This window comes from Diplotaxodon limnothrissa, linkage group LG15 (genome assembly GCF_057381915.1).
Source record: "Diplotaxodon limnothrissa isolate DT_005_m linkage group LG15, D_limnothrissa_male_GT1.1, whole genome shotgun sequence".
Taxonomy (NCBI): Eukaryota; Metazoa; Chordata; class Actinopteri; order Cichliformes; family Cichlidae; genus Diplotaxodon; species Diplotaxodon limnothrissa.
Window position 1 is genome coordinate 19,593,640 of NC_140610.1, and position 26,793 is coordinate 19,620,432.

At 38.4% G+C, this 26,793-nt stretch overlaps 1 protein-coding gene across 1 annotated transcript in view; it reads left to right on the forward strand.

Annotated features, from left to right (window-relative positions):
- Positions 1-1,086: 1,086 nt before the first annotated feature.
- LOC146617421 (exostosin-1) overlaps positions 1,087-26,793 on the forward strand; it is a 378,284-nt gene continuing 352,577 nt past the window's right edge. The window contains exons 1-3 of the mRNA XM_085373085.1: positions 1,087-1,381; positions 2,025-2,627; positions 3,658-4,409. Of these exons, the coding sequence (XP_085229211.1) occupies positions 2,331-2,627; positions 3,658-4,409 (1,049 nt within the window). The 5' untranslated portion in view covers positions 1,087-1,381; positions 2,025-2,330. The remainder of the gene's footprint in view (positions 1,382-2,024; positions 2,628-3,657; positions 4,410-26,793) is intronic.

Here is a 26,793-nt window from a genome sequence, read left to right on the forward strand (position 1 = left end):
CACGAGTTAATTAAAAGTTCTCATGTTTGCAAAACACCGAGACGTAACTAATCCCTGCGCGATTTTTATACGCCATCTTAACCTTAAGATGCACAGGTATAGCGTAAACTCGCACAGACTCCTCAAATTACTGCCTGCAATTTCAGCGTGTCGTCAAAATATAATAAATGAGCGCTAAACAGAACTCAGTGACGTTGGCTGAAACAGCTACAAGATGTAAAAGACATGCATCCCACATGGTTAAACTGTACTATTGCAACAAGTCGTGTTTTACAACTTTTTAAAGTCCAACATTTGCAGTTTTCTGAATGGAGTTTGATTTGTAAAATGAAAGCAGGAATGACCCAGAGGACCTGTGAGTGCACCTCTGGGACTTCCCCGTGATCTGTGATTTCAGTAATTTCTTGGGACGTCTTGTGTTTTTGTTGCACGCTCCATTAACCAGATACAAACACATTTACAAATGCAAACTGGGAGATCCTGAATTATGGCGGGCTCCTGCACCTTATCGGAGCAAACAGACTCCCCGTGCATACTCCGATCCCCCCCCAAGTCTGCCAGCCTGCTACTGTCTGGCTTATCAGCGCTGCTGCTGCTGCTGCTGGATGCTGTACGGTGCAGCAGCTCGGATCCAGTTGAGGATTTCAGGATGGAAACGTGAGGATGGAAATGCTACTGGAACCCCGTATTCTCGTTTTGATAGCCCAGAAGAACATCAGTGTTCTCTTGTGATGCTTATTTGATCCATTTGCTTTACTCCATAGAGAAACGCTCCCGCCGGTCGAAGACGCTCCTGAAAGGATTTTATTGATACGCATCTCTCCAGATCAGGTGCGCCGGCGTCTCCTTAACTTACCTGGGATGATGATGATTTCTGCTCACTTCTGACTGTGAGCGGCAGCGCACAGAGGGGGGGATGTGGATTTCAATTTCAAAGTTTGGGTCTTCTCTTGCTGTGGGTTTCTGAGAGAGGGGGGCATGGCTTATGCTGATTGGAGATGCACGCGCCTTGTTTAACCGACTTAATTCTGGATGGATGCTGTCGCTGTGATCGCGGCTCTTCTGGCAGATGAGTGTGCATTTGAATTCTCACTGTGGGAACCTATCGCGTTCACAGCTCGCTGTGTTGTGTTTTCCGCCGGGACTGTGGTCCTGTCTCGCGGAAAGTTTGTGACTGGGACGCGGCGGAACATGAAGGCAGCGCACAGTGGATCTCTGTGAATTTCCTTCCGCACGTGGTTTCAACATAGCGTGTCATTTGCTAATGGATTTACAGTTCGAGGGTTCATGAAGAATGTGTTTCCGAAGTGGATATTCCTCCACGAGCTGGAGGGGAGAGCAGCGGACACTTCCTGGAACCACAGGTGTTCTATACAAACAGGTGAGAGGATTCAATTAGGAATTACGCTTACTAAAGAGTTATGAAATATAATTTGTAAGGTGGAAATTCCTAAAGAGTTAATAATAGAGGTGGTTTTCCTGGCAAAAACAGCCCATGTGTTGAACGCGTAGCTCGCTGCAAACTCCCTTCAGAAATGCTGCATTTTAGTGGCGAACCTGTCATCAAGCGACACTCTTTCGCCCCTAACGAGACACCCTGCGCTGTGACGATGATGTCGAAACAGCCACCGTTATCAGGCAATTCAGTTTTTAAGCGAACACCGGGCTCTGCATACTATTTAAGAAAGTCAGAAGCGCTACTGAGCCGTCCATGTCACATTTAGCAAAAAACAAAAACTTTTTGAAAAAGTTAAATATCAAAACAAAATTAACGTGTACAAATCAGCTTGGGCTTTTATTATTTTAATGCCGTGTCTTTAGGCACATTTTTGTGTATTTATGACATGTATTGTGTTGAGTAAAGGTGCTCAGATATGGTTTAACATTTTTCACAGAGCTTCTACGCTGTTATTCTGATTTTTTCCGTGCAATATTGTATCAATTATTTATTTAAAAAAAATGTTTGTCTCAGAAACTCCGATATCTTATTTCATTGATAATTTTCTATTTATGTTTTCTTTTAGTGACGCCAAAACCCAAAATGCCGAGTTGTGGGTAGAGAGCCGACCTGCATCTACCTCCCTGCAACCCCTCTCCTCGTCATTTCCTCGTTCCCGTTTCCCTGCTTTCTTTTGGCATCCTTTTGTCAACGCTTTTACTCCCTTTTATTAATACTTGTTTTATTTTAATCTCTAAGTTGATCCGTTTTCAGCTCCATCACTATTCTCACACCTGCTGCCCACCTCGTTTTATTGTGAACCTCCACCCTATTCTCCTCTCTTCCCTCCCCAGACCCACCACCTCCTCCTTTTCCTCCCCCTACAGCACACATGCAGGCCAAGAAGAGGTACCTGCTTGTGTCTGTGGGGGCCGGTCTTCTCTTCCTCATATATCTGTGGGGTCTGCAAATTGGGGAGTTCCAACAGCAGCCATACCAGTATCATCAGTTTCCCCAGTACCCCCTGTATCATCAGTACCACCAACAAGAATACCAGTACTACCGCCAAAGTAAGGAAGTGTACTACCAGCCCCAGCCATTGCCCCAGAGAAATCCATCCAGACCACCCAGACACTGGCCGGAGTCGACCAAGCTGCTGGAGCCGTATTTGGAGGGAGGAGAGCAGGAGGTAGACTGGAATGATTTATAAGAAAAGAAACAATGAAAGCTCTTTAAGTAAAAACAAAAAGAAGTGAAAAAGTCCAATTTATAAGCGTTTAGTGATCAAAATGAAAGTCCAACAACAGGACAGAACAGTAAAACTGAGTTAAGGAGGATGGTTTCAAAGCTTTTGTGATTGTAAGCTGTAAGGGGGGGTCACAAGATCAGAATCACAATACTTTATTGATCTCTATGGGGAATTATGTAATGATGATGATGATAACACTATGATGTTGTTGTTGTTTTTTTAGTATTTTCTCTACCAGTGAAAAAAGATTCTTTCATTCAAATCAAAATATCTGCAAACGAAACATCTCTGTTTGGCTGAGCTCTTACCAGGCATTCATGCTGAAAATAGCCTAGTGTTAAGCGTTGGCGGTGGTAGGTGTTATAGAAAGAAGTGAAGAGAGAGGAAACTTTTAGGAAGGCAAAAACACTTTAAAAAGAATTTTAAATTCAAGGAAGTTACAGCGATATTCAGAATTAAGGGGAAAATGCTGTGGATATTGCAAAGTGAGTACCAATTCATGGCATCAATGCAGCGTGTCACGTTGTGGCTTTTCTGCATATCCAACTACACTGCTTTACTTTGTTTCTTTTCACATACTGCTGTCTAAGCAGATATGCAAGTTCTTGTGCATAGACATTAGTTTGCTTTAAGGGATTACAAGCATAGATGGCTAAGCACCATTGCTTTGGGGAAATCAAGCACAAATTACCAGCTGAAGAATTCAGGATTGCAAGTAATGCAACAGGCCAGTCAGTAATGATGAGGGAGCAGTTTCCAGCCATGAATTTTCAAAAGCAGTTTTCAGCAGGAGACAACTTTTAAAAGCGTCACTATCTAGAAATCCCATTAGGTCAGAGATGCAGTTTTGAGTGCAAACTATTTATTCGTTTCTGGGGTTTTTTTTTGGAATTTGTTTTAATGGAGAGTTGACTGTACTGCACAAACATTGGTGTGATGTTAATAGATACATTTGTTTCTGTGGATACAGGAGGACACCCCTCAGCTCCATCATCAGCACACCTCCCCTCGTGAACGACGGGCGATCCGTGACAACATCTACAAGAACAAGCGCTGCCGCATGGAAACCTGCTTTGACTTTGCTCGCTGCCAGTCGGGATTCAAGGTTTACATCTACCCTCAACAGAGAGGCAGCGAGATCTCAGAGACCTACAAGAAGATCTTGACCTCCATTGAAGAGTCCCGGTTCCACACCACAGACCCTTTGAGGGCCTGTCTCTTTATTTTAGCTGTGGACACATTGGACAGGGACCAGCTCTCAGTGCAGTACGTCCAAAACATTAGATCGCGTATCCAGAACCTACCCACGTGGAACGATGGCAGGAATCACCTCATATTCAACCTTTACTCTGGGACTTGGCCGGACTACACTGAGGATTTGGGCTTTGAGGTGGGACAGGCCATGCTGGCCAAGGCCAGTGCAGATGTTGTCAACTTCCGACCTAACTATGATATTTCCATCCCTCTATTCTCAAAGGATCATCCGCTAAAAGGAGGGGGCATAGGTTATCTGACACTTAACGATGCACCACCTTCCAGGAAGTACCAGCTGGTTTTCAAAGGGAAAAGGTACTTAACTGGTATAGGTTCGGAGACCAGGAATGCTTTGTATCACATCCACAATGGGGAAGATATTATTCTGCTGACGACATGTAAACATGGCAAAGACTGGGAGAAACATAAGGACTCACGCTGTGACAGAGATAATGAAGACTACTCAAAGTAAGATTGATTTGTGATGTTTCTTTCACCTTTTTGTAGTTTTAAGTGGCTTTGAAATCTTTAAAAGTCGATTTCTTGGTCTGAATGCTTTTCGTGCTCCGTGCATTAGCATTCCATGCAAAGAGGTTCTCACCTTTAAACTGTAATGTCCTTGCAGACTTGGATATTTTCATCTGTTAATGCAGTGCTTATTGTGTTTTGAAACAGATCAGCTAGCACACACTTTAGAAGAAGTAAGTTGTGATGCTATCTCATTATCAGCTGCTTCTTGCTGCTGGTTATTTCAAATGCAGCGAGTTTGTGGATCATTACAACTCCTCACAAGTGCTTGTTGTGTTGGAGTTTGCATGTTAGTACTGTCAATCTTTACAAATTTGGTTTACTGGCTGCAAACTCTCCTTCTTCACAATGTTGAGCATTGGGGGCTGCTGTGCCTGAAGCACTTCTTCTTTATTTGAATTAAACAGGTTGGATGCTTTCATGCACATACTTCACAATTGCCATGGGAGTTGAGCTTCAGTGTCGCTGTGCTCATGAGACAAAATGGTACAGAAAAGTGAGGGTATTTGTGCAGGTTTGTGTAATGTGCGTGTGTGAAGGAGAGAGAGAGGAGCAGGAGAGCAGAGAAGCATCGGCTGAAAGATGGAAAGTTTTTGTCAGCTCAGCAGTTGGTCGAGAGAAAAGCGATCTGAGCCGAGAAGTTCACCTTTTGAAAGTTTTAGCTTGAGCTGACAGCTGAAAGAAGAGACTCCATTGCACTTAGAGTGAAACAGACGCACCATTCTTGACTCGTCTCACTTTGTTAGTCCGAGTCATCTGTTGCATATTTTAGGTTTAGAAATTGTCGAGGTCCGAAGGAAAGCTCAGTGCTGTCAAACAGCAGCTTAAATTTTACAGTAAGAATCTGCATACAGAGGAGTCAGCAAATATTGCATCTGAGACATTGTTCAATCAAGAACAGTAGTTTGGACTTTTTCTTTTCTTAAATAAAATGTTCCAATGGTCCCTCACATACAGTTAAGGTTGTAATGGGTTTAATGTTGAAACTTGGTCTGAAAATCTGATTTCACTCATAGTGAATTCAGGGTTTCTTGCAGACTATAAACTTTATTCAGTGGCCTTCATTAGGACTACTTTGAATCCACTTCTGGGAAATCTGCTAATACTTCGCTTGTAAGATCATCAATACATTACTGATATGTTTTGGCCACTTAGTGAGAACAGAAACAAGTTTCACAGTCACAGCGAGAAGTCTAACAACTGAATTGTTTTTAGATGTGGTTTCACTGTGGCCTAACGGCTGATTTCGACTTCTGTTGTGAGTGTTCGCAGAGCCTACTCTGTAATCGACGTAAGTGGCTGAGACGCTTGCCAGCATTCATGCATGGTGTTTTATGTGTTAATTAACTTGTGATTGTCTCTTGGTGCTTTTTATGCAGTCCCAGCTAAGATGGAAACGAATAAAATGCTGACATCAGTGAGTCCTTACATTGAAGCAATGATTGTTGTTTTCTCACTGATCTTCCAAAACGACACCAAAACATTATCGGGAAATGCACAGGAGCAATCAGAGGTATTGAACAGGCCAATCACAAGTTACATTTCCAGACAGGTTGTAACACGGGTTAATTTAGAGGGGTTTGCTGTTACAACGTATCAACGGCATACATTTAAGTATAAATTTGCTGGGACTCTCAAAATAATAAGTGTCTTTAGCAGCTACATGCTCTCCTATGTTCAGGAGCTACTTTCAAACATCTAATTGGAGTTTAATGCTACAAAGGTGACTACTGACTTTGCTGGAAAATGGACATCTTCTGTAGCAAACCTGTTAAGCTGTTTGCTGTTTAAAATCCAAACAACACGGTGAAAGATGCTAAAACACAAATGGAGAAAGAGGGCAATAATTTGATGCGTCTTTGTCACCACCAATGATCCTATATATATTATATTGGGCAAAATTATAAGGCCACACCTCTTAATCTCTGAACTCAGGTGTTCTTAATCCCGTTGCTACAGATATATAAAATCAAGCATCTCTCCATGCAGTCTGCTTTCACAAACATTTGTGAAAGAGTGAGTCGAAAGAGCTCACTGAATACAAGCAAGGTACTGCAATAGAATAAGCTGCAGATTAACTGCCATTAACATATATAACATATAATAAAAAAGCTGGGACCTTCATGTCATGAGTTTCTATTGCTGAGCAGCTCCTGCAGATGTAATGTTTAGGTGGCTCAGTCCTTTTCTCCATGGAGTGTGTGTGTGGTCCTCTGATCCAGCATAAAAATCCTCTAAAACATTCACTGTTGACATCGCTTGGTATATTTTTATTTACTGGAAACATTTCACTATCTGAAGTTGGAGGTTGTATATGAAAAGTCAATAGATGAACCCCTCGGTTTCTCTTTCATTTCAAATCGAATGTGCTGCAGTACAAAGCCAGCACAGCAAAAGAAAAATCTGTCAGTGTCCCACTGCTAATGGACTGCGGTGTGTTTCTGAAGGTGCAATGACTGTAATCAGTGGTACAGGATCGCATTTCTTGTTGCTTCACAGGCCGGTACCAATACTTTATCAGCAGCTGACGGCATGCTGAGAGCACATGTCTCTAGAATGCAGACAAAATATAAAACTATCTCAGAAAATAAGAATAACAAATTGGAAATGGTATACGTGACCACTGTGTTCGCTGAAAGCCCCGTTTGTCTTTAATAGTCACTTCATTTATTATGTATTGGAACATTTTCCTGTAGGTGTGTTGTGTGGTAGGAGGATTGTTGCTTCAGACGAATCTAGACAATACAATACAAGAGTACATTAAGACTTTTATTTAACTTGAACTTGTTCATGAAAATGTGTTGATTTAATGAAGCTGGCTGGTAAAACTAGTGGCTTTATGAGCAGCTTTTAGGGAAGAAAAAAACCCAACATAATGTATGTTAAAGGTACTCGAAAAGAAATCCACCATGTACTCAATGCTGAATAAAGCACAAAAGGCAATAATCCATATGCTCCTGAACACAAAGTGCTTATAAGCCTGCCTCACTAATTAAATAGTACATTAATCATTTTCTCAGTCTCGGTGTGATATCAGGCTGTTATTAAATACCAAATGTTCTGCTCTAAGGTGCTCTTTTGTTCTTCTTTCTCGTAATTTGACTTAACAAGACATTTTAAGGAACTTTAAAGCTTGGTGTCTGTCTTACTAATAATAAAAGTGATTAAGTGTGAAGGGGAACTTACTTTGTCAGATGAGACACATGAGATGGTATGTAGAGCTCTGCTTCATGTGTGCTTTGCTGTTTAAGAAATTGATGGTTGATGGTAAATTCTAGCACGCTGTGGGAAAACTACAAGTATGCAGCTTGTACAGTCTGTTTAGCCACTGTTGTTTTTTTTCTGTGCAGAAATTATTTAAGACTATCCAGACTGAGCACTTGGACTAATAATTGACAACAACGCATTTAGAGACTTTTGTCTCATTAGTGAAAAACATATGGAGCACAGACTTAAATACAACAAACAAAGGGTTTGAATAAAGGTGTGTTACGTAACCTAAATTGGCTTAATCCAGCAAATATTACAGAACTGATAATTATTTTGATCATGCAAAAATTCTAAATACTTCCATTTTTATTTAAAGCTGGAGAAACTCAAACTTTAGTAAAGAAATGTGTCCATACTTTTTGTAGACTGAGATCTGAATGCAAGGTTGTGAACTAGGGCTGTTCGATATAACGATATATATCGGATGACGATATAAAAACATCTATCGTTTCATGTTACGCTATCGTTTGTTTCGTGGTGTCGCAAAATAAACTGTTTACAGCAATATTTTTTCATTATTTTGATGGTCACTGTAGTGGCTATATTAATTTCTTAAAGTTCTCTCTTTCTCTTATATTTAATATAATCACACTACAGACAGACAAGCGCTTGTTTTTATGCGTTGTCGTTAGCAACAGCGACGGTAAAACCACCGCGTGTCCACTCGTTTATTTTCCACATAAACCTTTCACAATAAAGCTCAAGATCCTGTTGAGACTTTTCAAAATAAACAGAATCACGTGAAAAATGCAAAGTATTTACGGATGAGAAGCAAAAAAGAGCCGTCAGGTGCTAAAAAATAAACCTTAGACTCAAACATTAGAACAGGTTTTTTTTTGTGTAATAAATACTCACAAAGAAAACGGCGGCCGTTACGACTTACGTCTAAAAATGTATAGTTTCATGTATCGGTTAAAACACTGGACTCCAGGTACACGACGCGCAGCTGGAAACACTTCACGCAAGTCGAGCTGCCCGAGATTCACAGAATTTACAGAAAATGTTACATTTTTGTGATTTATATCGTTATCGGACGATAGATGTCTTGATATCGGGATATGAGATTTTGGTCATATCGCACAGCCCTAATGTGAACATTAGATTTTGTGTTAATAACACCATTTCTCTTGTATAAATGACCATATTCACACGGTTCTCTTTTTAAATGGATCCAGTTAGCCAAAATATTCAAAAATGCAAGGTGTGATCAAAGAGTTTAGGACTACACCCATAAGAATAAATATGTCTGACTAAAATTTGGCAAATCCACCCTTCAGTGTGGTCGTCTTTTGGACTTCTGGACCGGTGGTAACTACTGGTTCCTTGGTAAAAATGTGAATTGCCTGACTCGTTGGTGAGGGCTTGCTGTCCTGTACTGTCTCATTAATACAAACTGCAGGACTACTTACGAATCACTTGTGAAACTCCAAAAAAGTAAAGGAAAAAAAAAAAGAGCTCTTAGTTTGTAATTTGCATCACACTTTTTAAATTTTCATAGTTAACTAGCAGATTTTTACAGAAGCTGGGACCTTCTATTGCAATTGATATGCAGGTTTAGAATTTGGTTTTATTTCCAAATTCTTCTCAAAGTACCCGCCAACATTTGTCCCTTGGAACCATAGGTTTCCATGGGGTTTGCAGCAGGTCTCTGTGCCTGTGCGAGTCAGACCTAAGGTGTGCAAAGTTTGCATTAAGAATATTTTGTCCAAAAAGTAAATCACCAGTGCCACTTCAATGTTTTTGCTCAGTTTTATTTTTGAGAGGATGTCGAACTCTGCATTTAGCGACAGTCTGACCCAGAGGACTAAATTGATAAGGCAGGTCAGTTTGACACAGATGTTTATGTTTGTGGTTGTTTGCGGTCTTGAGCAATGAGTCAACAGCAGCAGTGCTGAAACTAGTCCAGGGATGCACAAAAACATGAAGTCAGAGGGTAAATGGGCCAAATTTAATCACTTTTCATTGTTACAGGTGCCATTCCAGATCATGTTAACTAAAAACATGGCTCCGATTTCTGGCTCACTGAAGAAAACAAAATGGGAATGAAATAATTAACTGTAGGCTAGTTGGTTTTGTTGATATTTAGATTTTTGTTTAATGAATTTTTGAGCTTGTTTTTATTTTCTGGGTGTCTGTGGCAAAATCTGTCATGTGGTAAGTTTGATGATTCTTATTCCAAAAGGATAAAAGTTTGTTGTTTAAAGCTTCATGCTGTTAAACAAGTCAGATGAATCCAGCTTAAGAATCTTTTGATTCTCGAGGTTGTGACTGAGAGCGCCTTCCTGCCTGTTTGCTGCTGCTTCCTCTGGTGTCTTACACACAGCACATCGATACAGACATCACCCAGTGCAGTCAGGGGGGATCCTACACTGCGAGACTCCCTGATGGGAACAGAAACCAATGAGGATCTTGAAGCCTTGGGGCGGTCGATAATTGCCCTCCAATTGAATTAAGCTGTGAATGAAGGGGATAGATAGAAATCTCACCTCCCTCTGAGAGGCACCAAATTGAACTCACGCTGTTTTACTGTACATAGATAACAGCCAGCTGAACCAATTAGAGCTTTGCTATACAGAAGAGTCTCCCCAAAGACAATTTGATATCATAGGCTCAGGCTTAATTTACAGAAAAGCAGATTAAATGTTTAATCCAGATCACTGTCACATCTTTGATGATAGCTTACAGGATCAAAACAGGAAAGGAAAGAAAGAGTAGTGTGGAGGCTAGCCAGATGTGATGCGAGGTGTCCTGTTCAAGCCATAAATATGTTGTTTCATTTTTTTTCTTCCTGCTCATAACCTCCTCTCTTGTTTTGTCTCGATTGGCGGTGGTAAAAGTTGAAATTGGCAGTTTGGGAAACCTTGAAATCCAGCGTAGTGCTGAAAAAAGAAAGAATGACTCACCTTAAAAGTAACTCCAAAATTGATTGTATTGTGAGCTCCAGTGGGCTTGTTTTCATTGAGGACAGAATAAGTTATCACATGACCTGTTCAAATGCTGGTTTACTGCTCTTGCACATTTAACTGTTAAATCTACCGTGCTAGCATGGGTGTTTTTTTGTTTTTGTTTTTTTTTCCCTATGTCTACCTATAGCATGAAAGTGGAACTTGCTAAGAGACACTTGGGAATATTTTATCTTTAATTCAAATTGATAAGTGATACTTTAACCTTTCAGTGAACAAGGACAGCATAGGCTCTCTCCATCAGGCTACATTAGTCCATTATTCAAAATTTTATCACAACACTGCAAACTATGCAACGTGCACATGTTTTAACTGTCTAGTAATCTCACACAAGCTTAAAAAAAATCATAAATGGTTAACTTACTGTCAAAAATATCACGTACAGATTCAGTTTGTTGAATTTCTTCAAGTCTGAGTTTCAGTTTATGAACAGAATTATCACATTTCCTCTGCTTCTGTCTACTCCATCATTTTTATCTTTGAATGAAGAAATCTGACATTGTGACAACATATTTTTAAACTCTTAAATACACCTAGCTAAATCAGTGGCCAAGCTGCACATTAAACAGGTTGTGTGTGTGTGTAAGTGTGTGTGTTTGGTGAGAATTGGCCTACTGCAACCACAAATTTATCATCTGTGCAGATTAACACAGTGAAGAATGGATGAGAATTGGAAAATGTTGAGTTCGGGGGAGGGACTGTGGGCTGGCATTTCTGTATGATTTGTTGAATATGAGGATTGCACCGGCCGAGAGGAATGCCAGGCTGGAGCACACAAAAAAATACACAGTATATGCTGAAGTGTTAAACTGCCAGTTACGTTTTATTTTCTCATTAATTAAAAGTGCTGAAACTGTGGGATCCCATGTTTCTCTAAAGGAATTAGAGTTATTTTTACAAGAAAATATAAAAAATGAGGCCAATAAAACTTTTTTCTTCTAAATTAAGTTAATTGTTTTTCCCCCTACCTGAATAGTTTTTTCTTTATCATTTACTTCTGCAATTTTAAATATTTGCATAACTTGCCAGCAATTGTGTTTTTGTATAACTAACCAGGATCTGTTTTAAATCACAGTATGTGCTGTCAATGCATTTTAGACTGACAACACACTGACAAGGATAAGCTCCGTTTTTCTTTCTGGCCCCATCTCAGCTTTCTGTGGCAGTTCAGTTATCGATGGCCTTTAAATGCCAACGGATGCATTTTTATACACACACACACACACACACACACAAAATATTCCATCTTTGCTGTAAATGAAGCGATTATTTATAGGAGAGTGTATTTACAGTGCTTAACAAATTTATTAGACTCATAAACCACTCAGGTCAAGGTTTATGCCACAGCTGCCCTAAATGATTAATGTTTCCATAATGTTTAATCCACCAATAAGTTATTTTATCAAAATTGTGTTTTTATTGCTAAAATAAAAATCTGATTGTTGTTATGCACAAATTTACAGATTTACAGTTTTTTTTTTAAAAATTCTTTTTTTTTTAATTAAGATGCCAATTTAGAATTATTTGCTAGTCCTAAACAGAAAAATGTTATTTGCCTGAATATTATGCTTAATTATTTGACATCTCATAGACGTCCAGACTGTTGTCTTAAATTTGTGTATAAAAATTGATGCTAATTAGGTTTTTTTTCTGTTAAATACCAATATAAATTCTAGTTATAAATAACTTTTTGACAGATCTTTAAAATATTTCTTCTTGTTTTAATGACAGGTGTTCTAATAAATTTGGTCAGAACAGTATAATTAGAATTTGAATTGGATATAAAGACAGTAAATTTACCAGCATGTTGTAAGCTGTCAGTATCCTTCATTTTCAGCTAATAGCAAAGATTGATCAAGTCATAATAAGTGAGGCAACAACAGAAAAGGTGTGAAGCTAGTTAAGACCCGTTTCATGGTGCTAAACTGGCAATAACATGAAACAGCAGCTGGCACGCAACTCTGAGCTAAATGTGCCATAAATGAATTGGATATACAAGTTTTCCACTTTTTGCACAATGTAATTGGTTTAGCTAGTAGCCTGCACGCTTGTGAATTCAGGTTTTTGTCACCATGCTTGGTCTCTCTTTGGAATTGAACTGTAATTACCCTCCTGAAGGTTTCACCGAATGCATCATTTTACAGCTTCAGTAAATCTTTCAGTAAAGATTTCATAGGCCAACTCAGGTCTTCACCTTTTTTGGAGGTATCCTCTGCTTGCTTTATAGCTGTACACCTACACTTGTAGTGAGGGTAGAAAACACATAAAAACATTGTTGAATTGAACTTAACAGACTAAATATTTTATTTACACTATCTAGAATAAAATGTGTAATGCCATGTTAAGACTGAAGGATTTCTTTATGGTTGCACCAGATTATGAGTGAATGTAGAGTCATGTGTTATTAAAGAAATTTAGCCAACAGACTTGAGAGACCTGTTGGTCCAATCATAATTTGACATTTTTCATGACCTGTGTTGTTGTACAAACAGATGTACTGACCAAAGTGCTGTGAGCGACTCTGTCTTGTATTCACAAAAACATGGAAAATTAAAAAAAAAACCTGACAACTGATTAATTTGTTGGTCTCACAAAGAAAAGAGTGTGTTGTCTATCCATTAGCCTCTCTTTTCCTTTTCTAAGCTCATAGTGCTTATACCACACATTTCCATATTTGTCCGAGCAGGCCACTCTGACAGGCTATTGTCTAGATGTCACAAAGTGTCCAAAGTGCAGCATCACTTTTAGTTCTGACCCCCTTAAGTTGTTTGAATCAAGCTTTTATTGTGCTGATAATGTGTAGCCTGAATGGAGGAGAAATGTAAGAGCTTTGGGATGAACTCTCACAAAACATTCAGCAAAGCAAAGTTAAACCACCAACCAGGCATGCGCCGATGTGAATTGATTGGCCAAGTTTGGTGTAACACCCTTGTATTTTTAATACATCACATAATTTTTTCCACGTTTTCAGTCCAGTCCATGTACCTAATCATTTTAAGAGGAAAGGTGTTTGTTAATCTACTTTACACAGATCTATAAATCATTCAAGCATAAAGAAGGCACTTAACTCGAGGGATAAACCAGTTTTGTTTCTACACATATGAGACAATTTAGCAATTTTATTTAATTTAATTGAACACTTTTAAATGGTGTCTTTACGCACTGTGGTACTGGCAGCCTGTTGCAAAAACACCGTTTGTTCTAATTTTTTTAAGACAGTTTGACAGGCATGAAATAGTATTTTTGTACCAACGAGGTGATTCTCAAACAGCTATTCGACAAAAACCTGGCTTGTCTTCTTATGGTGTGCAGTGTTCTGAAAATATTTCAGGAAACTGGAACAGGACGACAAAAAAAAGAAGTGTCAGGTATATCTACGTGGTAAGCCAAATTACACAATAACTGGACTGAAAATCAGTGGGAGCAGGTCTTATGAAGCGATGAATCCAAATTTAAACCAAGGGGGTCAGGAGTTTTTATCTTTACCTTACAATATGTAGTATCTTGAGGCAACTGCCATTGTGATTTAAATAAATTGTGATTTAAATAAATTAAATAAATTGAGTTGATTTGAATTGAATCTGTAAGACATAGTGGAACCTCTGTCACAGTTTGGGGCTTTCAGCTTGGGGATCTTGTCAAAACTGATGAATTTATGAACGAAGAAAAGCCATCAGATTTTTTCCACAATGCAATGCCATTTGGAAAGTCTGACTGGCAATAGCTTTATTTTTCAGGACTTCAATAATATTTGAAGCAGAGAAGGATCATCTCGACAGAGAACAGAAGAAAAGGGGGCAAAAGAAGAGGAAGAGCTTTAAATGTCCTTCAAGAAGCCTGAAGGACAAGTCCTGAAAAGTACTTAAAGAATTCCCAATAAACCTTGCCTAAGAGAGCTATGTTGAAGAACAAAGGCGGTCATAGAAATTGCTGACTTTAAAACTTAAATGTACAAACTCTGCATTTATTAAGGTCAAAAACAAACTTGTATACAAGTATGCATTTATTTCCGTTCATGTTTGCATGTTTATTTCAGTAAATTGCTGTAAGTTCTTCCTAATTTGCTGGGAAAATATTGAGAAACGAGACTTTTTCACAGTACTGTAGAGTAGGTAGTAGTCAAGGTCTGAAGAGATCACATGTCATGAAAATGTCCCTTTTCTGCAGAATTTGCATGTACTAAAGAAGTGAAATGACATATCCTGACAAGCTGATAAAGACACACAAGCAGCATCTCTAAAAGCTCGTAATGGACAAATATTTGACCCCAAGCATTCGCATGATACTCTGTCATCATTCACCAAATGTGCTTTCATCACTAATTATTTCATCAAAAGAAAGTAAAGATTCTAAATGAATTAATTATAATGGGCTCTCACTGTTCAGTGTTTTTAATTTGATGCGTCCAAGTATGCATAAATATATTCAGATGGAAACACAGCTGCTGTCACATCTGTGAATCTCTGGCAGCTGCAGTATCCAATATGTATGATGGGAGAAAAGTGTCTGACTGTATTAATTGAAATGTCAGCGGTGGTCATGTGGGTGGCCTGCTGTCACTGCGTTTCTTTTAGTTATTTCTTGCTGGGCTTGTTGTGAGTTGTTCTGTTAAAACACATCAAAAGCTAAAGCCCTCTTCCCTTGTTGCTGCTTATCTTCCTTACTCCTCACCATCCTGTCTCTTCACCTCTCATTCTTCTCATCTTCTCCTCCATTTTCCATTCCTCTCCTGTTCTCTCCTTTATTCCCCTTATCTGTACTCTTCCTCACTCCTCTGCCTCTTGCTCTTTTCCTCACATCTTCCTGCTTCGACTGCTGAGCTAAAGTAACCCATGGAAAAGGTTTTACTGCTGTCTTAGTGCATCTTTGATGCAAGTCATGATGAAGAGCTCCGTGAAGAATAACAACAAACTCTGTCAGTTTCAGTGAAGGAGAGAGACAAGTTAAGGACTTCTAAGACACTTCATGTGTGACCACATTAGAAACCTAATTAAAGCAACAAAAAGGTGGCTAAACCGGCCCGTTTGTAACGATGCACTTGCAAACATTCAGAAAATAAACTCTTTCAATAACAGTCGCTGCAGTAAAGTACATGAAAATGAACCAAATAAACAGTTTAAGTAATTAATGAAATCTTTAATATCTATCAAAATGAGGTTCAGTTACCCAACAAGAATGACAGAAAAGATTAAAACTGTTAGAATAAAGTCAAAGAAACCTGGTGATCCCGAGCAACACAATCTGAGCCCTGTCTCTTGAAAATCGCATCCCCGTTCAACTAAATTGCATTTTGATTTGCAGTTAAATTGCTTGTAATCAACATCCGTGCAACGAGCCATGGGACTGAAAGAGTTTCTAATGTGGTTGGTGTCTTTAAACGGTCTATTTTAACTCAAACCACAATTGTTTTCTCTCTTAAATGTGTCCAAAGAGTCAAAATAAAACCTTCAAGTCACACTAAATATAAACTGAAAAGGTCCCTAATCTTTTTGATAATGCCTCTGTCAGCCAGCCTGTCTGATGGATTGTGTGAATTTTGATATGTTCAATATATAAATTCGGACTTTTTGAAACTTTTTGGCAACAGGCGTGTGAAAGAATATAGTGAAATAAATGATTTCATCTTGTGTATTCAGAGTCTGATGGATAACTGACAGTTTCCTTTTTTGGTGACACCTTATGTAGTTTATTTATTATTTCTAAACAGGTGTTTTTTCTTTCTGTACGTTTCTTCTCTTCCGATAGGGGAAAGAAATTGGCTGCAAATGTGCTGCGTAAATAATGACCTCCTTTGGCCACAGCTGGCCGATGAATACAGTAATAAGAAATCAATATAAAATCTTATTAGAACTTCTGAAAAACAATCATAACAAACCGTAAATACAGATGAAAAATAATTCATTTTGACAAACAATATCCTCTTCTTATTTCCTCCTAACTCAGACTAATAAAAGTTGTGGAGACACGATTCTTTACTGGCTCTTTGAGAGTTTCTAGGGGCCATTAAATGGCTGCAGATTTCTCAGCCAGCAGACAAGAACAGCTGTACTTGTCAATGCATTGAAGGCTTCTGCCAAGGCTGGTTGGAGGGTAAAAGGAAACTCTATTGATCAGCTTTGACTTCACTACTGCAGCCAATCAGAAGATGAATAGAGGTTAATAGTTCTTGCTGTGTGAAATCCAAATATAGATTGGCATTTAGTGCAACGGGGCCTTGGCATTTATTTTACTTGACCCACTGTCAGTCTTATTGGGAAGAACAAGTTAAAGTATCAGAGGCCAAATGGTCACTGTGAGGAACACAAGCCAGCAAACTGTGTGAGTTTAAACATTTGTCTGATTGATTAAGTTTTTGTCTGAGCTCTTGACTGAATTTGCAAGTTTAAAGTAAACTGCAATCAGCATTAAATTTGCACCTGACCTTTCCTGGCAGACTTTGTCATGCTGAATGGCTGTTAGCTGTTTTTTTCAATGTCTCGTCTTGGATAAAAAAAAATCTAAAGTGAATGACTTGAGAATTAATGTCTCCACCTCCTGGAATTCCTTCCAAAGTAAAAAAGACATTATTGTGTAAAGTGTTAGAAAGTTGAGAGAAGACGAATCGGTGCCTCCCATCGATTCTCAAACTTGTGACTGCACTTCCTAACCTACTGACAAACATGCTACATGCAAATAATTATATAACGTGTGTGTGTGTGTGTGTGTGTGTGTGTGTGTGTTTGTGTTTTTCTGGATTTTTTGGTTAATATTCTTTCTAGGAAACTACCATGAAAATAAGAGGCTGTTCATTTCTTTGGAAGTGAGTAAACTTACAAATTTACTAGTGTTCACTGTAAGAAAGAACATAAAATAACTCACATGTGCTTTGTTGCTTCACCTATTTGCATTTCCCATTGTTTACTGGACCAAACGAGTTAGGTGTGAAATCGTGAAGAACTAAGTGCCTTAATACTGTCTAATATAATATAGTTTAAAATGAATAAAATGGTAAAATATAATAACTGTATATTTTGATCATTTAAAACGGGAAACATACAATAAATTAAAATAACAAAATGTTATGCTACTAAACTTTTTATTATAAATTCTTAAAATTGATTTTATTTATTTATCTATTGTTTTCAAACACAACAACTGTGGAAAATAACATACTTTTCCCTTTGTGCCTGGAAAACACTTGACAGCATGCACTCCATTAACGTAAATGAAATCACATTCTCCAACCAACTGCAGCAACAACTGTGCTTTTGCCTTAATGTACTATGACTCACAATGTGAATCAACTTGCTACAACTTTTATGGTATAAACATTGCAGCTGCTCATGAGCAAGGCAGTTTTGTTCTTCTTTAGGATGTAGTTGGGTAAAGAAATTTCTACCTTAAACTCTTAAGGAGACCGGTTTGATGGCTGCACTCGGAATTGTCAGGGCGTCTCCTAAGTTTCCTTAAAAGTAAACTTGGAAAACGGTAAACCTTCTGAATGCGGGTTTTCTGTAAATATGCTTGAACTTTACACTTTATACCAGAATAAAACTCAATTTATGTCTCGCTTTTCTCGAACAAACGGTGAGTGCCCACTCTTCGTCACGTCAGTTTGACAGTAACAATACATGCTGAAAAAATGTCTTTGTCTGGGTATATGTGATGCTATGCTGTCTGTCTGCAGAAAGGATGTCATTTTCTGCAGCAGCATGAAATGTTGCCAGCCCTCTCACTCGACTGCACATCACTTTCTTTCCTTATGTACCCAGAAAATGAGCCAGGAACACAATTCGACTCAATCACAGTATTTTTTTTTCTCTCTTCTCTTTTGCCATCTCCATTCGACCTTTCTTCCTAACTCTGATTTCTTTGCCAAAGTTTGCTGTCTTTATTTCGTCTTCTTTTTCTCTCTGTGCATTAGTGTGGTGAGCAGTGACAATCAGTTGAGTTGAAGTAAAGGTGTGTGGGAGCTTAACAGGATGTTTGCCATCCATCCTCACCGAGAAAGACCAGGAGGACGGAATTAGAGAGGTGGTAAAATAGTGGAAACACTGCCTGGCAGGATGGATTGCAGTGTGAATCCATCACGTTTCAAACACACACACGTGCACAGCAACAGGAAAGAGAGGAAACTTTATCAGAGAGGAAACAAGAAAGTGTTGCTCTTGTATGATTTTTCATTTGCTGCATGTCACCCTGTGTATTTGTTTTTTCTGAGCGGAAACAAATGGTCCAAAAAGCCGAACAGTTTTCTCTACTGCTTGGTTTCACAAACATTTGCAGCCACAGATCCCTGAACACACACATATTACAGCAGAAGTGTCCATCTTTTTCTCTTTTCTACTTCCCGAAATCCATATACTGTGGGACAATTTTAGCTGTTGTTGATTTAGTATCAAGTATTTTTTGTATTATGACTCCCTAAAGCATTTTCTGCTGTATTGTTGATTCTCCAGCTCAGTGAAAACTGCTCCGATTTCTTACATGAGGGGAAGATTGGACTGAATACTTTGCAACTGGATACTCTGCAGGCAAACTGGATGAAAATCTCTTTATTAACAATTCATATCAGCAGCCTTTATGATTTATTACAAAGTGAGACGTGGATACTAAACAGGAATATGAGTTGTCTTGCATGGAACATGGGCACATGCACATCCTTGCTTTTGCTCCAGAGTATCTTTTGGAGTTTGATTTTGCTGTTACTACACATCGAATAGATGCACCTTGATTATTTCTGCAATAATCAGCTAATCATCCTACATATTAAGGCCTGGAGTTTTAGTTAAGTTTGTATCAGATATCAGCATGTTTGGTAGCAGCAGACATGGTTGAACTCTGGAAAAATTTGTCCCAGCACATAGAATCTGGATTTTTGTTGTCTCTCAGTTGTACATGTCTAGAATTTGTTGCTATCAGCATGCCCTTTATACTGGTTTGTAGTGCAGACTGCTGGTGGTGGTGTAATGGTTTCTTGGCACACTTTGGGCCCTCAGTACCAATCAGTTCTGAATGTTGTTGCTGACCATATGCCTCCCTTTATGCCCCAATCTTCTAATGGCTACCACCAACAGGATAAGGACCCATGCCACAGCAAAGGCTGTCTTGATTCAGTGTCAGGGGGTTTGCTTATTTGTTTGAGATATGAAAAAAGAGATGTAAAAAGAAAAATTGATTATTTGTAAAAACAAGCACGAGTGCCTTCCAGCTCATACACTACACTCTGCCAGTTCTCATAAGCAGACACAACAGTACATCCTACTATAGGCGTAACCAGCAAAAACTTTGCAATTAATTTGTTTTAAGCATTTGCATTTATTACAATTTTCTGCAGGCAAGACAACATAGAGGAAAAATATTTTTCCCAGAGCAAAAGCTGGAGTGTCCTTGAATAAAAAGCTTTTGATCTCTGACAGCACCATGGTGAATTCAAGGATCGATTAATAACCATTATTTTGACTTCTCACAAATTTACTTCCACAGCTTTTGTTTTCAGTGTCAATTTTTATTTTATGAACTAGTATGAGGTAGCAGGAAAAAATGATCGAAAATACATGGAAGGGGTCAAACAAAAACGACTACTGCTTTGTGGAACATCTTTAAGCAGATGCCCCTCATTCTCCTTCAGTCTCTATTTTCTTCTTTAATAAGAGCTCTTAAAAATCCAATACATGAAAAAAAAATATTCTATTGCCAGATAATAAAGAAGATCTTTTAGATTTAAATGAATAATAACCTAACCATAACAGTAATGTACTGTATTTTTGGCAAAACAATGTACCTGCACAGTTTCATATTTTCATCTGTTACGTTCTTACACATGTTACGTATTTTTAATTGTTTTTAAAGATTACAGAAAGGATGCTGGTTCAGTGCCACACAGCGAGAAGGCCTTGGATCAGATTGTTGCCGGCCTTTGTGTGTTGAGTTTGCGTTTCCTCCCTGGGCTATTGTGGATTCTTTGTGAACAGGTTTTCTCCTTCAGTCCAAAGACAGTATGTTTGATTTACATTAGATTGGATTCTAAATTGGTTGTAAGCTAGAATATGAGAGTGAGTGGTTATCTGCCTGGGTGTGAGGTGGGATAGGCTTCAGCCCTCCCATGACCCTGAACTGGATAGATGTTAAGGAAACGGATGAATATATGGGAAATGACAGAAAAGATTCAATAATAAAGAAATACAAAGTTATCAGTGTTTCTTTTAGTAATGTATTTATTGTACGTGTAGAGCTTTTACAGCACTGATTCTGGGAAATAATGAAAACCCATGAAAGATTCAGTTTCACAAAACAAACTTGTCCAGCTCATATAAGCTCCTATACACACACACATGCACACACACACACCCCTAGACCAAGGCAATGTGGGATTTGGTTAATAATAAATAAAAAAGTACAGCCTTTAAACAATATGTTCCTAAGTATCACACTGGGAATTTATTCCTGAAAAGGCACATGCAACTGTTTCTTATTACCGCTGACAAACACACACATACATTTACATGTTCACATTCTCACACACACAGAGACACACACTATACCTAGCACCAGAGGAAGGCAACTGTTTAATAGTTTCAGTATCGCTGCCATAAGCTCTTCTCGCTCCATAACCGTGTCAGCAGGGATTTACAGCTCATTGGTTCTCATTATGAAAATGTGATATTGCACTTTGAAGCCCTGCGGCTATTCTTGGCCTATAGACTTCTGCAGTGTCATGGTTTACAGGCGGAGGGAAGCAGCCAGCAGCCTCATCCTCATCCTGCAGGTGCACAGAGGTGAAAAGACATCAGTTTTTACAATATGGTTTATTTGGCATTTTCCTCTTTAAAAAAACATACATCACATCATCAATAGTAATAAAAATGATACAATTTACTTCCTATTAACATTTAGTTGTATGAAGACAGAGTTACCAGCAAGAAGTTTAGTTCCTTTTTGACCCAAATATGTATCTACTATGTTTAGTATGTGTGTGTGTGTGTGTGTGTGTGTGTGTGTGTGTGTATCTATAAGAAAGAAGCAGGACTACAAACATTTCTGCATTTATGTTGCTTCTATTTTTAATTATGAGACTAATAACTGTGTATCTGAGTCATCTTCATCAGGCTCCAGCTTTTCCCAGTTTGATATCTTTTGCATTTACCCTTTATTAGACAGGATCATTTTGACGTGTGTGTGTGTGTGTGTGTGTGTGTGTGTGTGTGTGTGTGTGTGTGGGGTGGTGTGGTGTGGAGTGTGTGTGTGTGTGTGGGGGGCATATGCGATGCATTAAATTGTCTGCAGTTAATGTGAACCTAAACCTAACCTCTTGACTAGAATAGAGTAATCCTTTAATTGTCCCACAAGGGGAAATTTGGTTGTAACAGCAGCAGGAAAAACACATACAAACAAACAGGACACAGAAGAGAAACATTATTAAAATTAAATACAGATAAGAGGCAAACCCAGGTTGTAGTGTGAATCGGTTGATAAAATAGTGGAACTTACAGCGCTGATGTAAACATCTATGTTTGTTGGGAGCAGTTTTGATTGTACAATCTGACAGCTGCAGGGAGGAAGGACCTGCGGAAACGCTCCTGCATGCATCCTATCAGCAACTGACACGTTTATTAGAAAACGAGACATTTAAATTGCACTCATTTAAAAGACAGAGTTTGGATGTAATGCCCCTTTAAATGATCCAAACTTATTGATGTGGATAACTGCAAAACACATTGAGATATATATATATATATATATATATTATTATTATTATTTTTTTTTTATATTTATTTGTGTGTGTGTGTATATGTGTATGTAGTTTTTTGGTTTATGACTAGTTCAGTAATTTATCTTCAATTAAATTCTATTTTTTTCCAGACCATCTATTCATCATTTTACAAAGCTCAGATTTGTCATCTTCATTTTGCTGCCTTTTCTTACTAACTTACAAATATAGAATATATTACCGTTTATGCCAAAAATGACCCTGACCCTGTAAAACTAAGACTGAAAAAGAGCAAAGTGTTTGTTTAAATATAATCAGAACAGATTAAGTCTTATCTGTGTCTCTCCTCAGGCAGATACAGCTGGATAGTTGCTGCTTATCACATGCTTACACACTCAACAACCCAGCAGTCTGCTCCTCCTCTCCTCCCATCTTCACTTCTTTCTTGTGTCATTACTTGCTTTTTTCCTTTCCTCTCCTTTGCTTTTACCCACAAGCCTACTCCAGGTTTACGTTTGACATCCTCTCGTATTTCCAGACTCCCCTTTAATTTAATTTCGTCTCTTGATTGTTCCCCTAATCCTTTCTCTACTCTACCTGGCTTTTCTCTTTTCTTCCATTCCCCTCCTCATTTACTCACCTGCTCATTTGATATTTTTCTCCTCACGTCTCCGTGTCTCTGTCACAGTGTGAGGTCTGGTGCCAATCTTGTAGCGTGACAGCAGGTTGACATCAGAGCATTTCAAGGTTGGGATCAGACCAAAAATAAGGCGTTGTGATGATAATGTGTGTGTCGGCTTGATGCCTGTTAGTTCATCCTTACATGCTGAGAGTTTGATGTGCCTGAGGCGAGATACAGACACACACGCAAACAGAGTCGGTCATAAATATAGAGGGAGATACCCTCAGGGTTGGTGAGGTGAAAATGGTGCGAGGCTCTTTGACTCTTGACAACAGAATCGTAACAAACCATTTCTAGTCTGTCTGCTGTTTTCTCTGTAATATAAGTGCTGTGTGTGTTCAGATAATTCACACTGACCCCTTTAAATGATTGTTTTATGTCATCGCAATAAATGTCTAAATATTTTGTTGATTTTAGTCAATTTGTACGGTTATTTATTTGATCTATTTATTTGAGTTGTAACACTTCTTTAATAAATTTGTCTTAAACTGGGAAAACACGTGTGTGCACACTTAACACGTGCGTAGCCCTTTATAATATGGATGCAATTTCCCTAGAATAATATGGAGCTCCAGTGTGCTTTAGCCAAAATTATGAAGGAACAATGCAATTTTATTTACAAAAAATTTAAGTGATTTATTCTGACGGATGGCTGTCGTGATGCCAATCTGTGTGACCAACCTGAGTGATTTTAATCTACAGAAGGTTCTGATTCAGAATTATTCAGTTTAGTTAAACAAGAAATCCAATTACTGAAATAATGTTTTCTACAGAAGACATTTGGGCCTTTTAAACACTTGATAGCTAGAATAAAAAGAAGTGAATACATATGGTCTGACTGTCTGGGTCAATTGCACGTCAAAATGTTGTGTGAATAATGTCTTTTTATGTGTTAAAACTGTGCATTTGGATCATTTTCTACATTTGCATGCTGTATTTCCTTCTCAAAAGTAAAATATGCACGTGTGGCTAAGCTCTCACAAAGCAGAGACACGTTGCAACAGTAGCAGGCTAAAATGGACAAAATTCTTTCAGGGGAAGGGTGTAACACAATCCTGTGTCCACAGTTATACAATGAGTTGTGGTCCTTGACTTGTAAAAGTCAGATAATGTGACATGGAAAGACAGAACTACTACATAAGAGCAGGAGGTTTGTGCTTTGATTTTTAGGATCAGCTTCAGAACCTTTACGATCCCAAGTGATACTAATTTAAAGGACTACAGAAGAGTACAACGTACAGAATCATTCGATTTCTTATTTTTGCAAAGCAGATGGTATGCAGTTTTCATGTTTGTTGTCCAAAAGAGCTAAACATTCATTTGAATATGAGCAGTTTATGTGCTTTTTCTCACTCAAACAAAAACAGCCCAGTGTGCTTTAATCTGCGTCAGGATTTATTGTATAATCTGGTTCACTTTTGTTCCATGGGCTGACTCATAAAAGTAAGGTATTACTATCGGTGGTTGCGCCGCTGTGTTGGCACATCTAACCTGTTCTAGTAATTGACTTGTGTTATTTTTAATGGGCCCATATGTTGTTCCTGCTGACTGTGGCACACAGGAACACATCAAACACAAACTGCACTGCTGCTGTTTGACACCTTGTCAAGATTTCCTCTGGATATTTCGTGTTGGTGTTGGTACCTTTTGTTTCTCTATATATCCACTTTTAATGCTGTTCAGAAAAGAACAAACCTGAAAAAAAGACCTCATATTCTGTGATGGGGCCTGACAAATGAACCATTTTAGTGCTATTAGGATCAGTGCGCTAGTGTGTCACTCAGTCTTTAAGTGATGTAGTTTATATAATTCAGTTAATACTTATAAAAAAGTCCTAACTAAATTAACCCTCCTGTTATGTTGGTTTCCAGGAACACCAATTATGCTCCTGGGTTAATTTGACCCGGGGCAAATTTACTCATCCAAAAGCGCCAGAAACACTGGCATTAATTATTTTACAATTTTCTTTTATGATTTTGATTTTTTCGTTTTCTGTAGTGATGCAGATGACATGTGTAATGTCATCTGCATCCACTGTTGTGGAAGCTAATGAGGTTCCTTATAAATAAACAAATAAACAAATGTGACATCTCTTCTGTTCTGGGTCAATCTAACCCGCAACATAACAGGAGGGTTAAATAGTAAGAGACAGCAGATTTATGAAAAAGCATAAATACCCACAACAGGTGGACCTATGTGAGTATATAATATCATAAATCATTATCATAAATGAAATCAGTATATCATTAATTTTCAAATTACAATGTTATTTTTAAAACTTACATCCAGAATTGGAAACTCTTTTGTCAAACACCTTGTTGGTAGTCTATGCAAAAGAAATTGAAATTACTTTAAAGCAACATTAATAGTCAATTCACACTGATTTAATCTGACTCAATGAGAGACAATCTGAAGATGGTTCAGACACTTACAGGAAGATTTTTTTTTTATTTTTTTTTAACAGATGTGTTGTGCTTAATTTCTGTGGTTATAAAATATGAAGAATGAATAATAAAATCCAACCTGATGGAGGAGCAGTTTAGGCCTGTTGCTTCTGTGGGAGAAAGTTGCAGGTTCAAATCAGTGAGGCCTCTGGGGCGTGTGCATGTTGTCCCTGCGTGAGCTCCATCTGGAAAATCCAGGTTCATCCCACATTTCAAAGACATGAATGTTAAGTAAACTGTTCATTTCAGATCTACTGTAGGGTGTGTTTCTCTCTCTGCGTTAGCCCCGTGATGGACTGGTAACCTATCTATTGTGTGTCCCACCTCACCAGCCCTCACATCAACCCGAATTGGATACGCAATTACAAAAGTGCATGGCTGGATCAAAAGCAATCAATGAAAAAGAGCTCCTTTGCCCTCTATTTTACTGTAAAAAATGTTATAAAAAGTTCAGAACTTTGAAACATGGAAGAAATGCCAGCTGACTCCATAAAGTGTCATATACTAAAGATCTAGTATTTTGTGTTTGATTGGACAGTGCATTATTTGACCTCGTGTTGCATTACAACCAAAGTTCAAATTCAAATTCAAATTTTATTTGTCACGTACACAGTCATACACAGTACGATATGCAGTGAAATGCTTGGACAACTGCTCGTGACCTAAAGAAAACAAAAAAGGAAAAGGCTATGAATAAGATAGGAAATAAATATGAAAAATTAAAAAGGGAAATAAATATGAAAAATTAAAAAGGGTAAATTTTACTAGGAAGGAATAAAATATAAATTAAGGTTAAAAAGGAAATTACGGAGCCACCCAGGGGACATGGGAGAAAAAAAAATTACGGAGGAAAAAAAAAAAATTAGGGAGGAAAAAAAAAAAATTAGGGAGAAAAAAAAAATTAAGACGGACTTTTGCGAGATCTCGCAAAAGTTTTGCGAGATCTCGCAAAAGTTTTGCGAGATCTCGCAAAACTCCAACAATGGCGGCAGCTACTTAGTTGTAATATTACTCTTTCTGGGTCACAAAATACACTTTTAAGATATTTTGAGGCGTGAATGTAGTTGCGTAAACGTCAGATACCTGCTCGGTTTACAAGACATCACATATTTGCAAAAGTGCTCCGACGTTTTTGGAGATCTGACACCCACTGGCTCGAAGCTAACGGGAGGTCGAGACCTACTACAGCCGGGAGGAACACCGCTTTCCCGGCACATCGTGCCTCGACCTCCCGGTCGGCTTCGATCTGGCGGCCACTAGCTCGAAGCTAACGGGA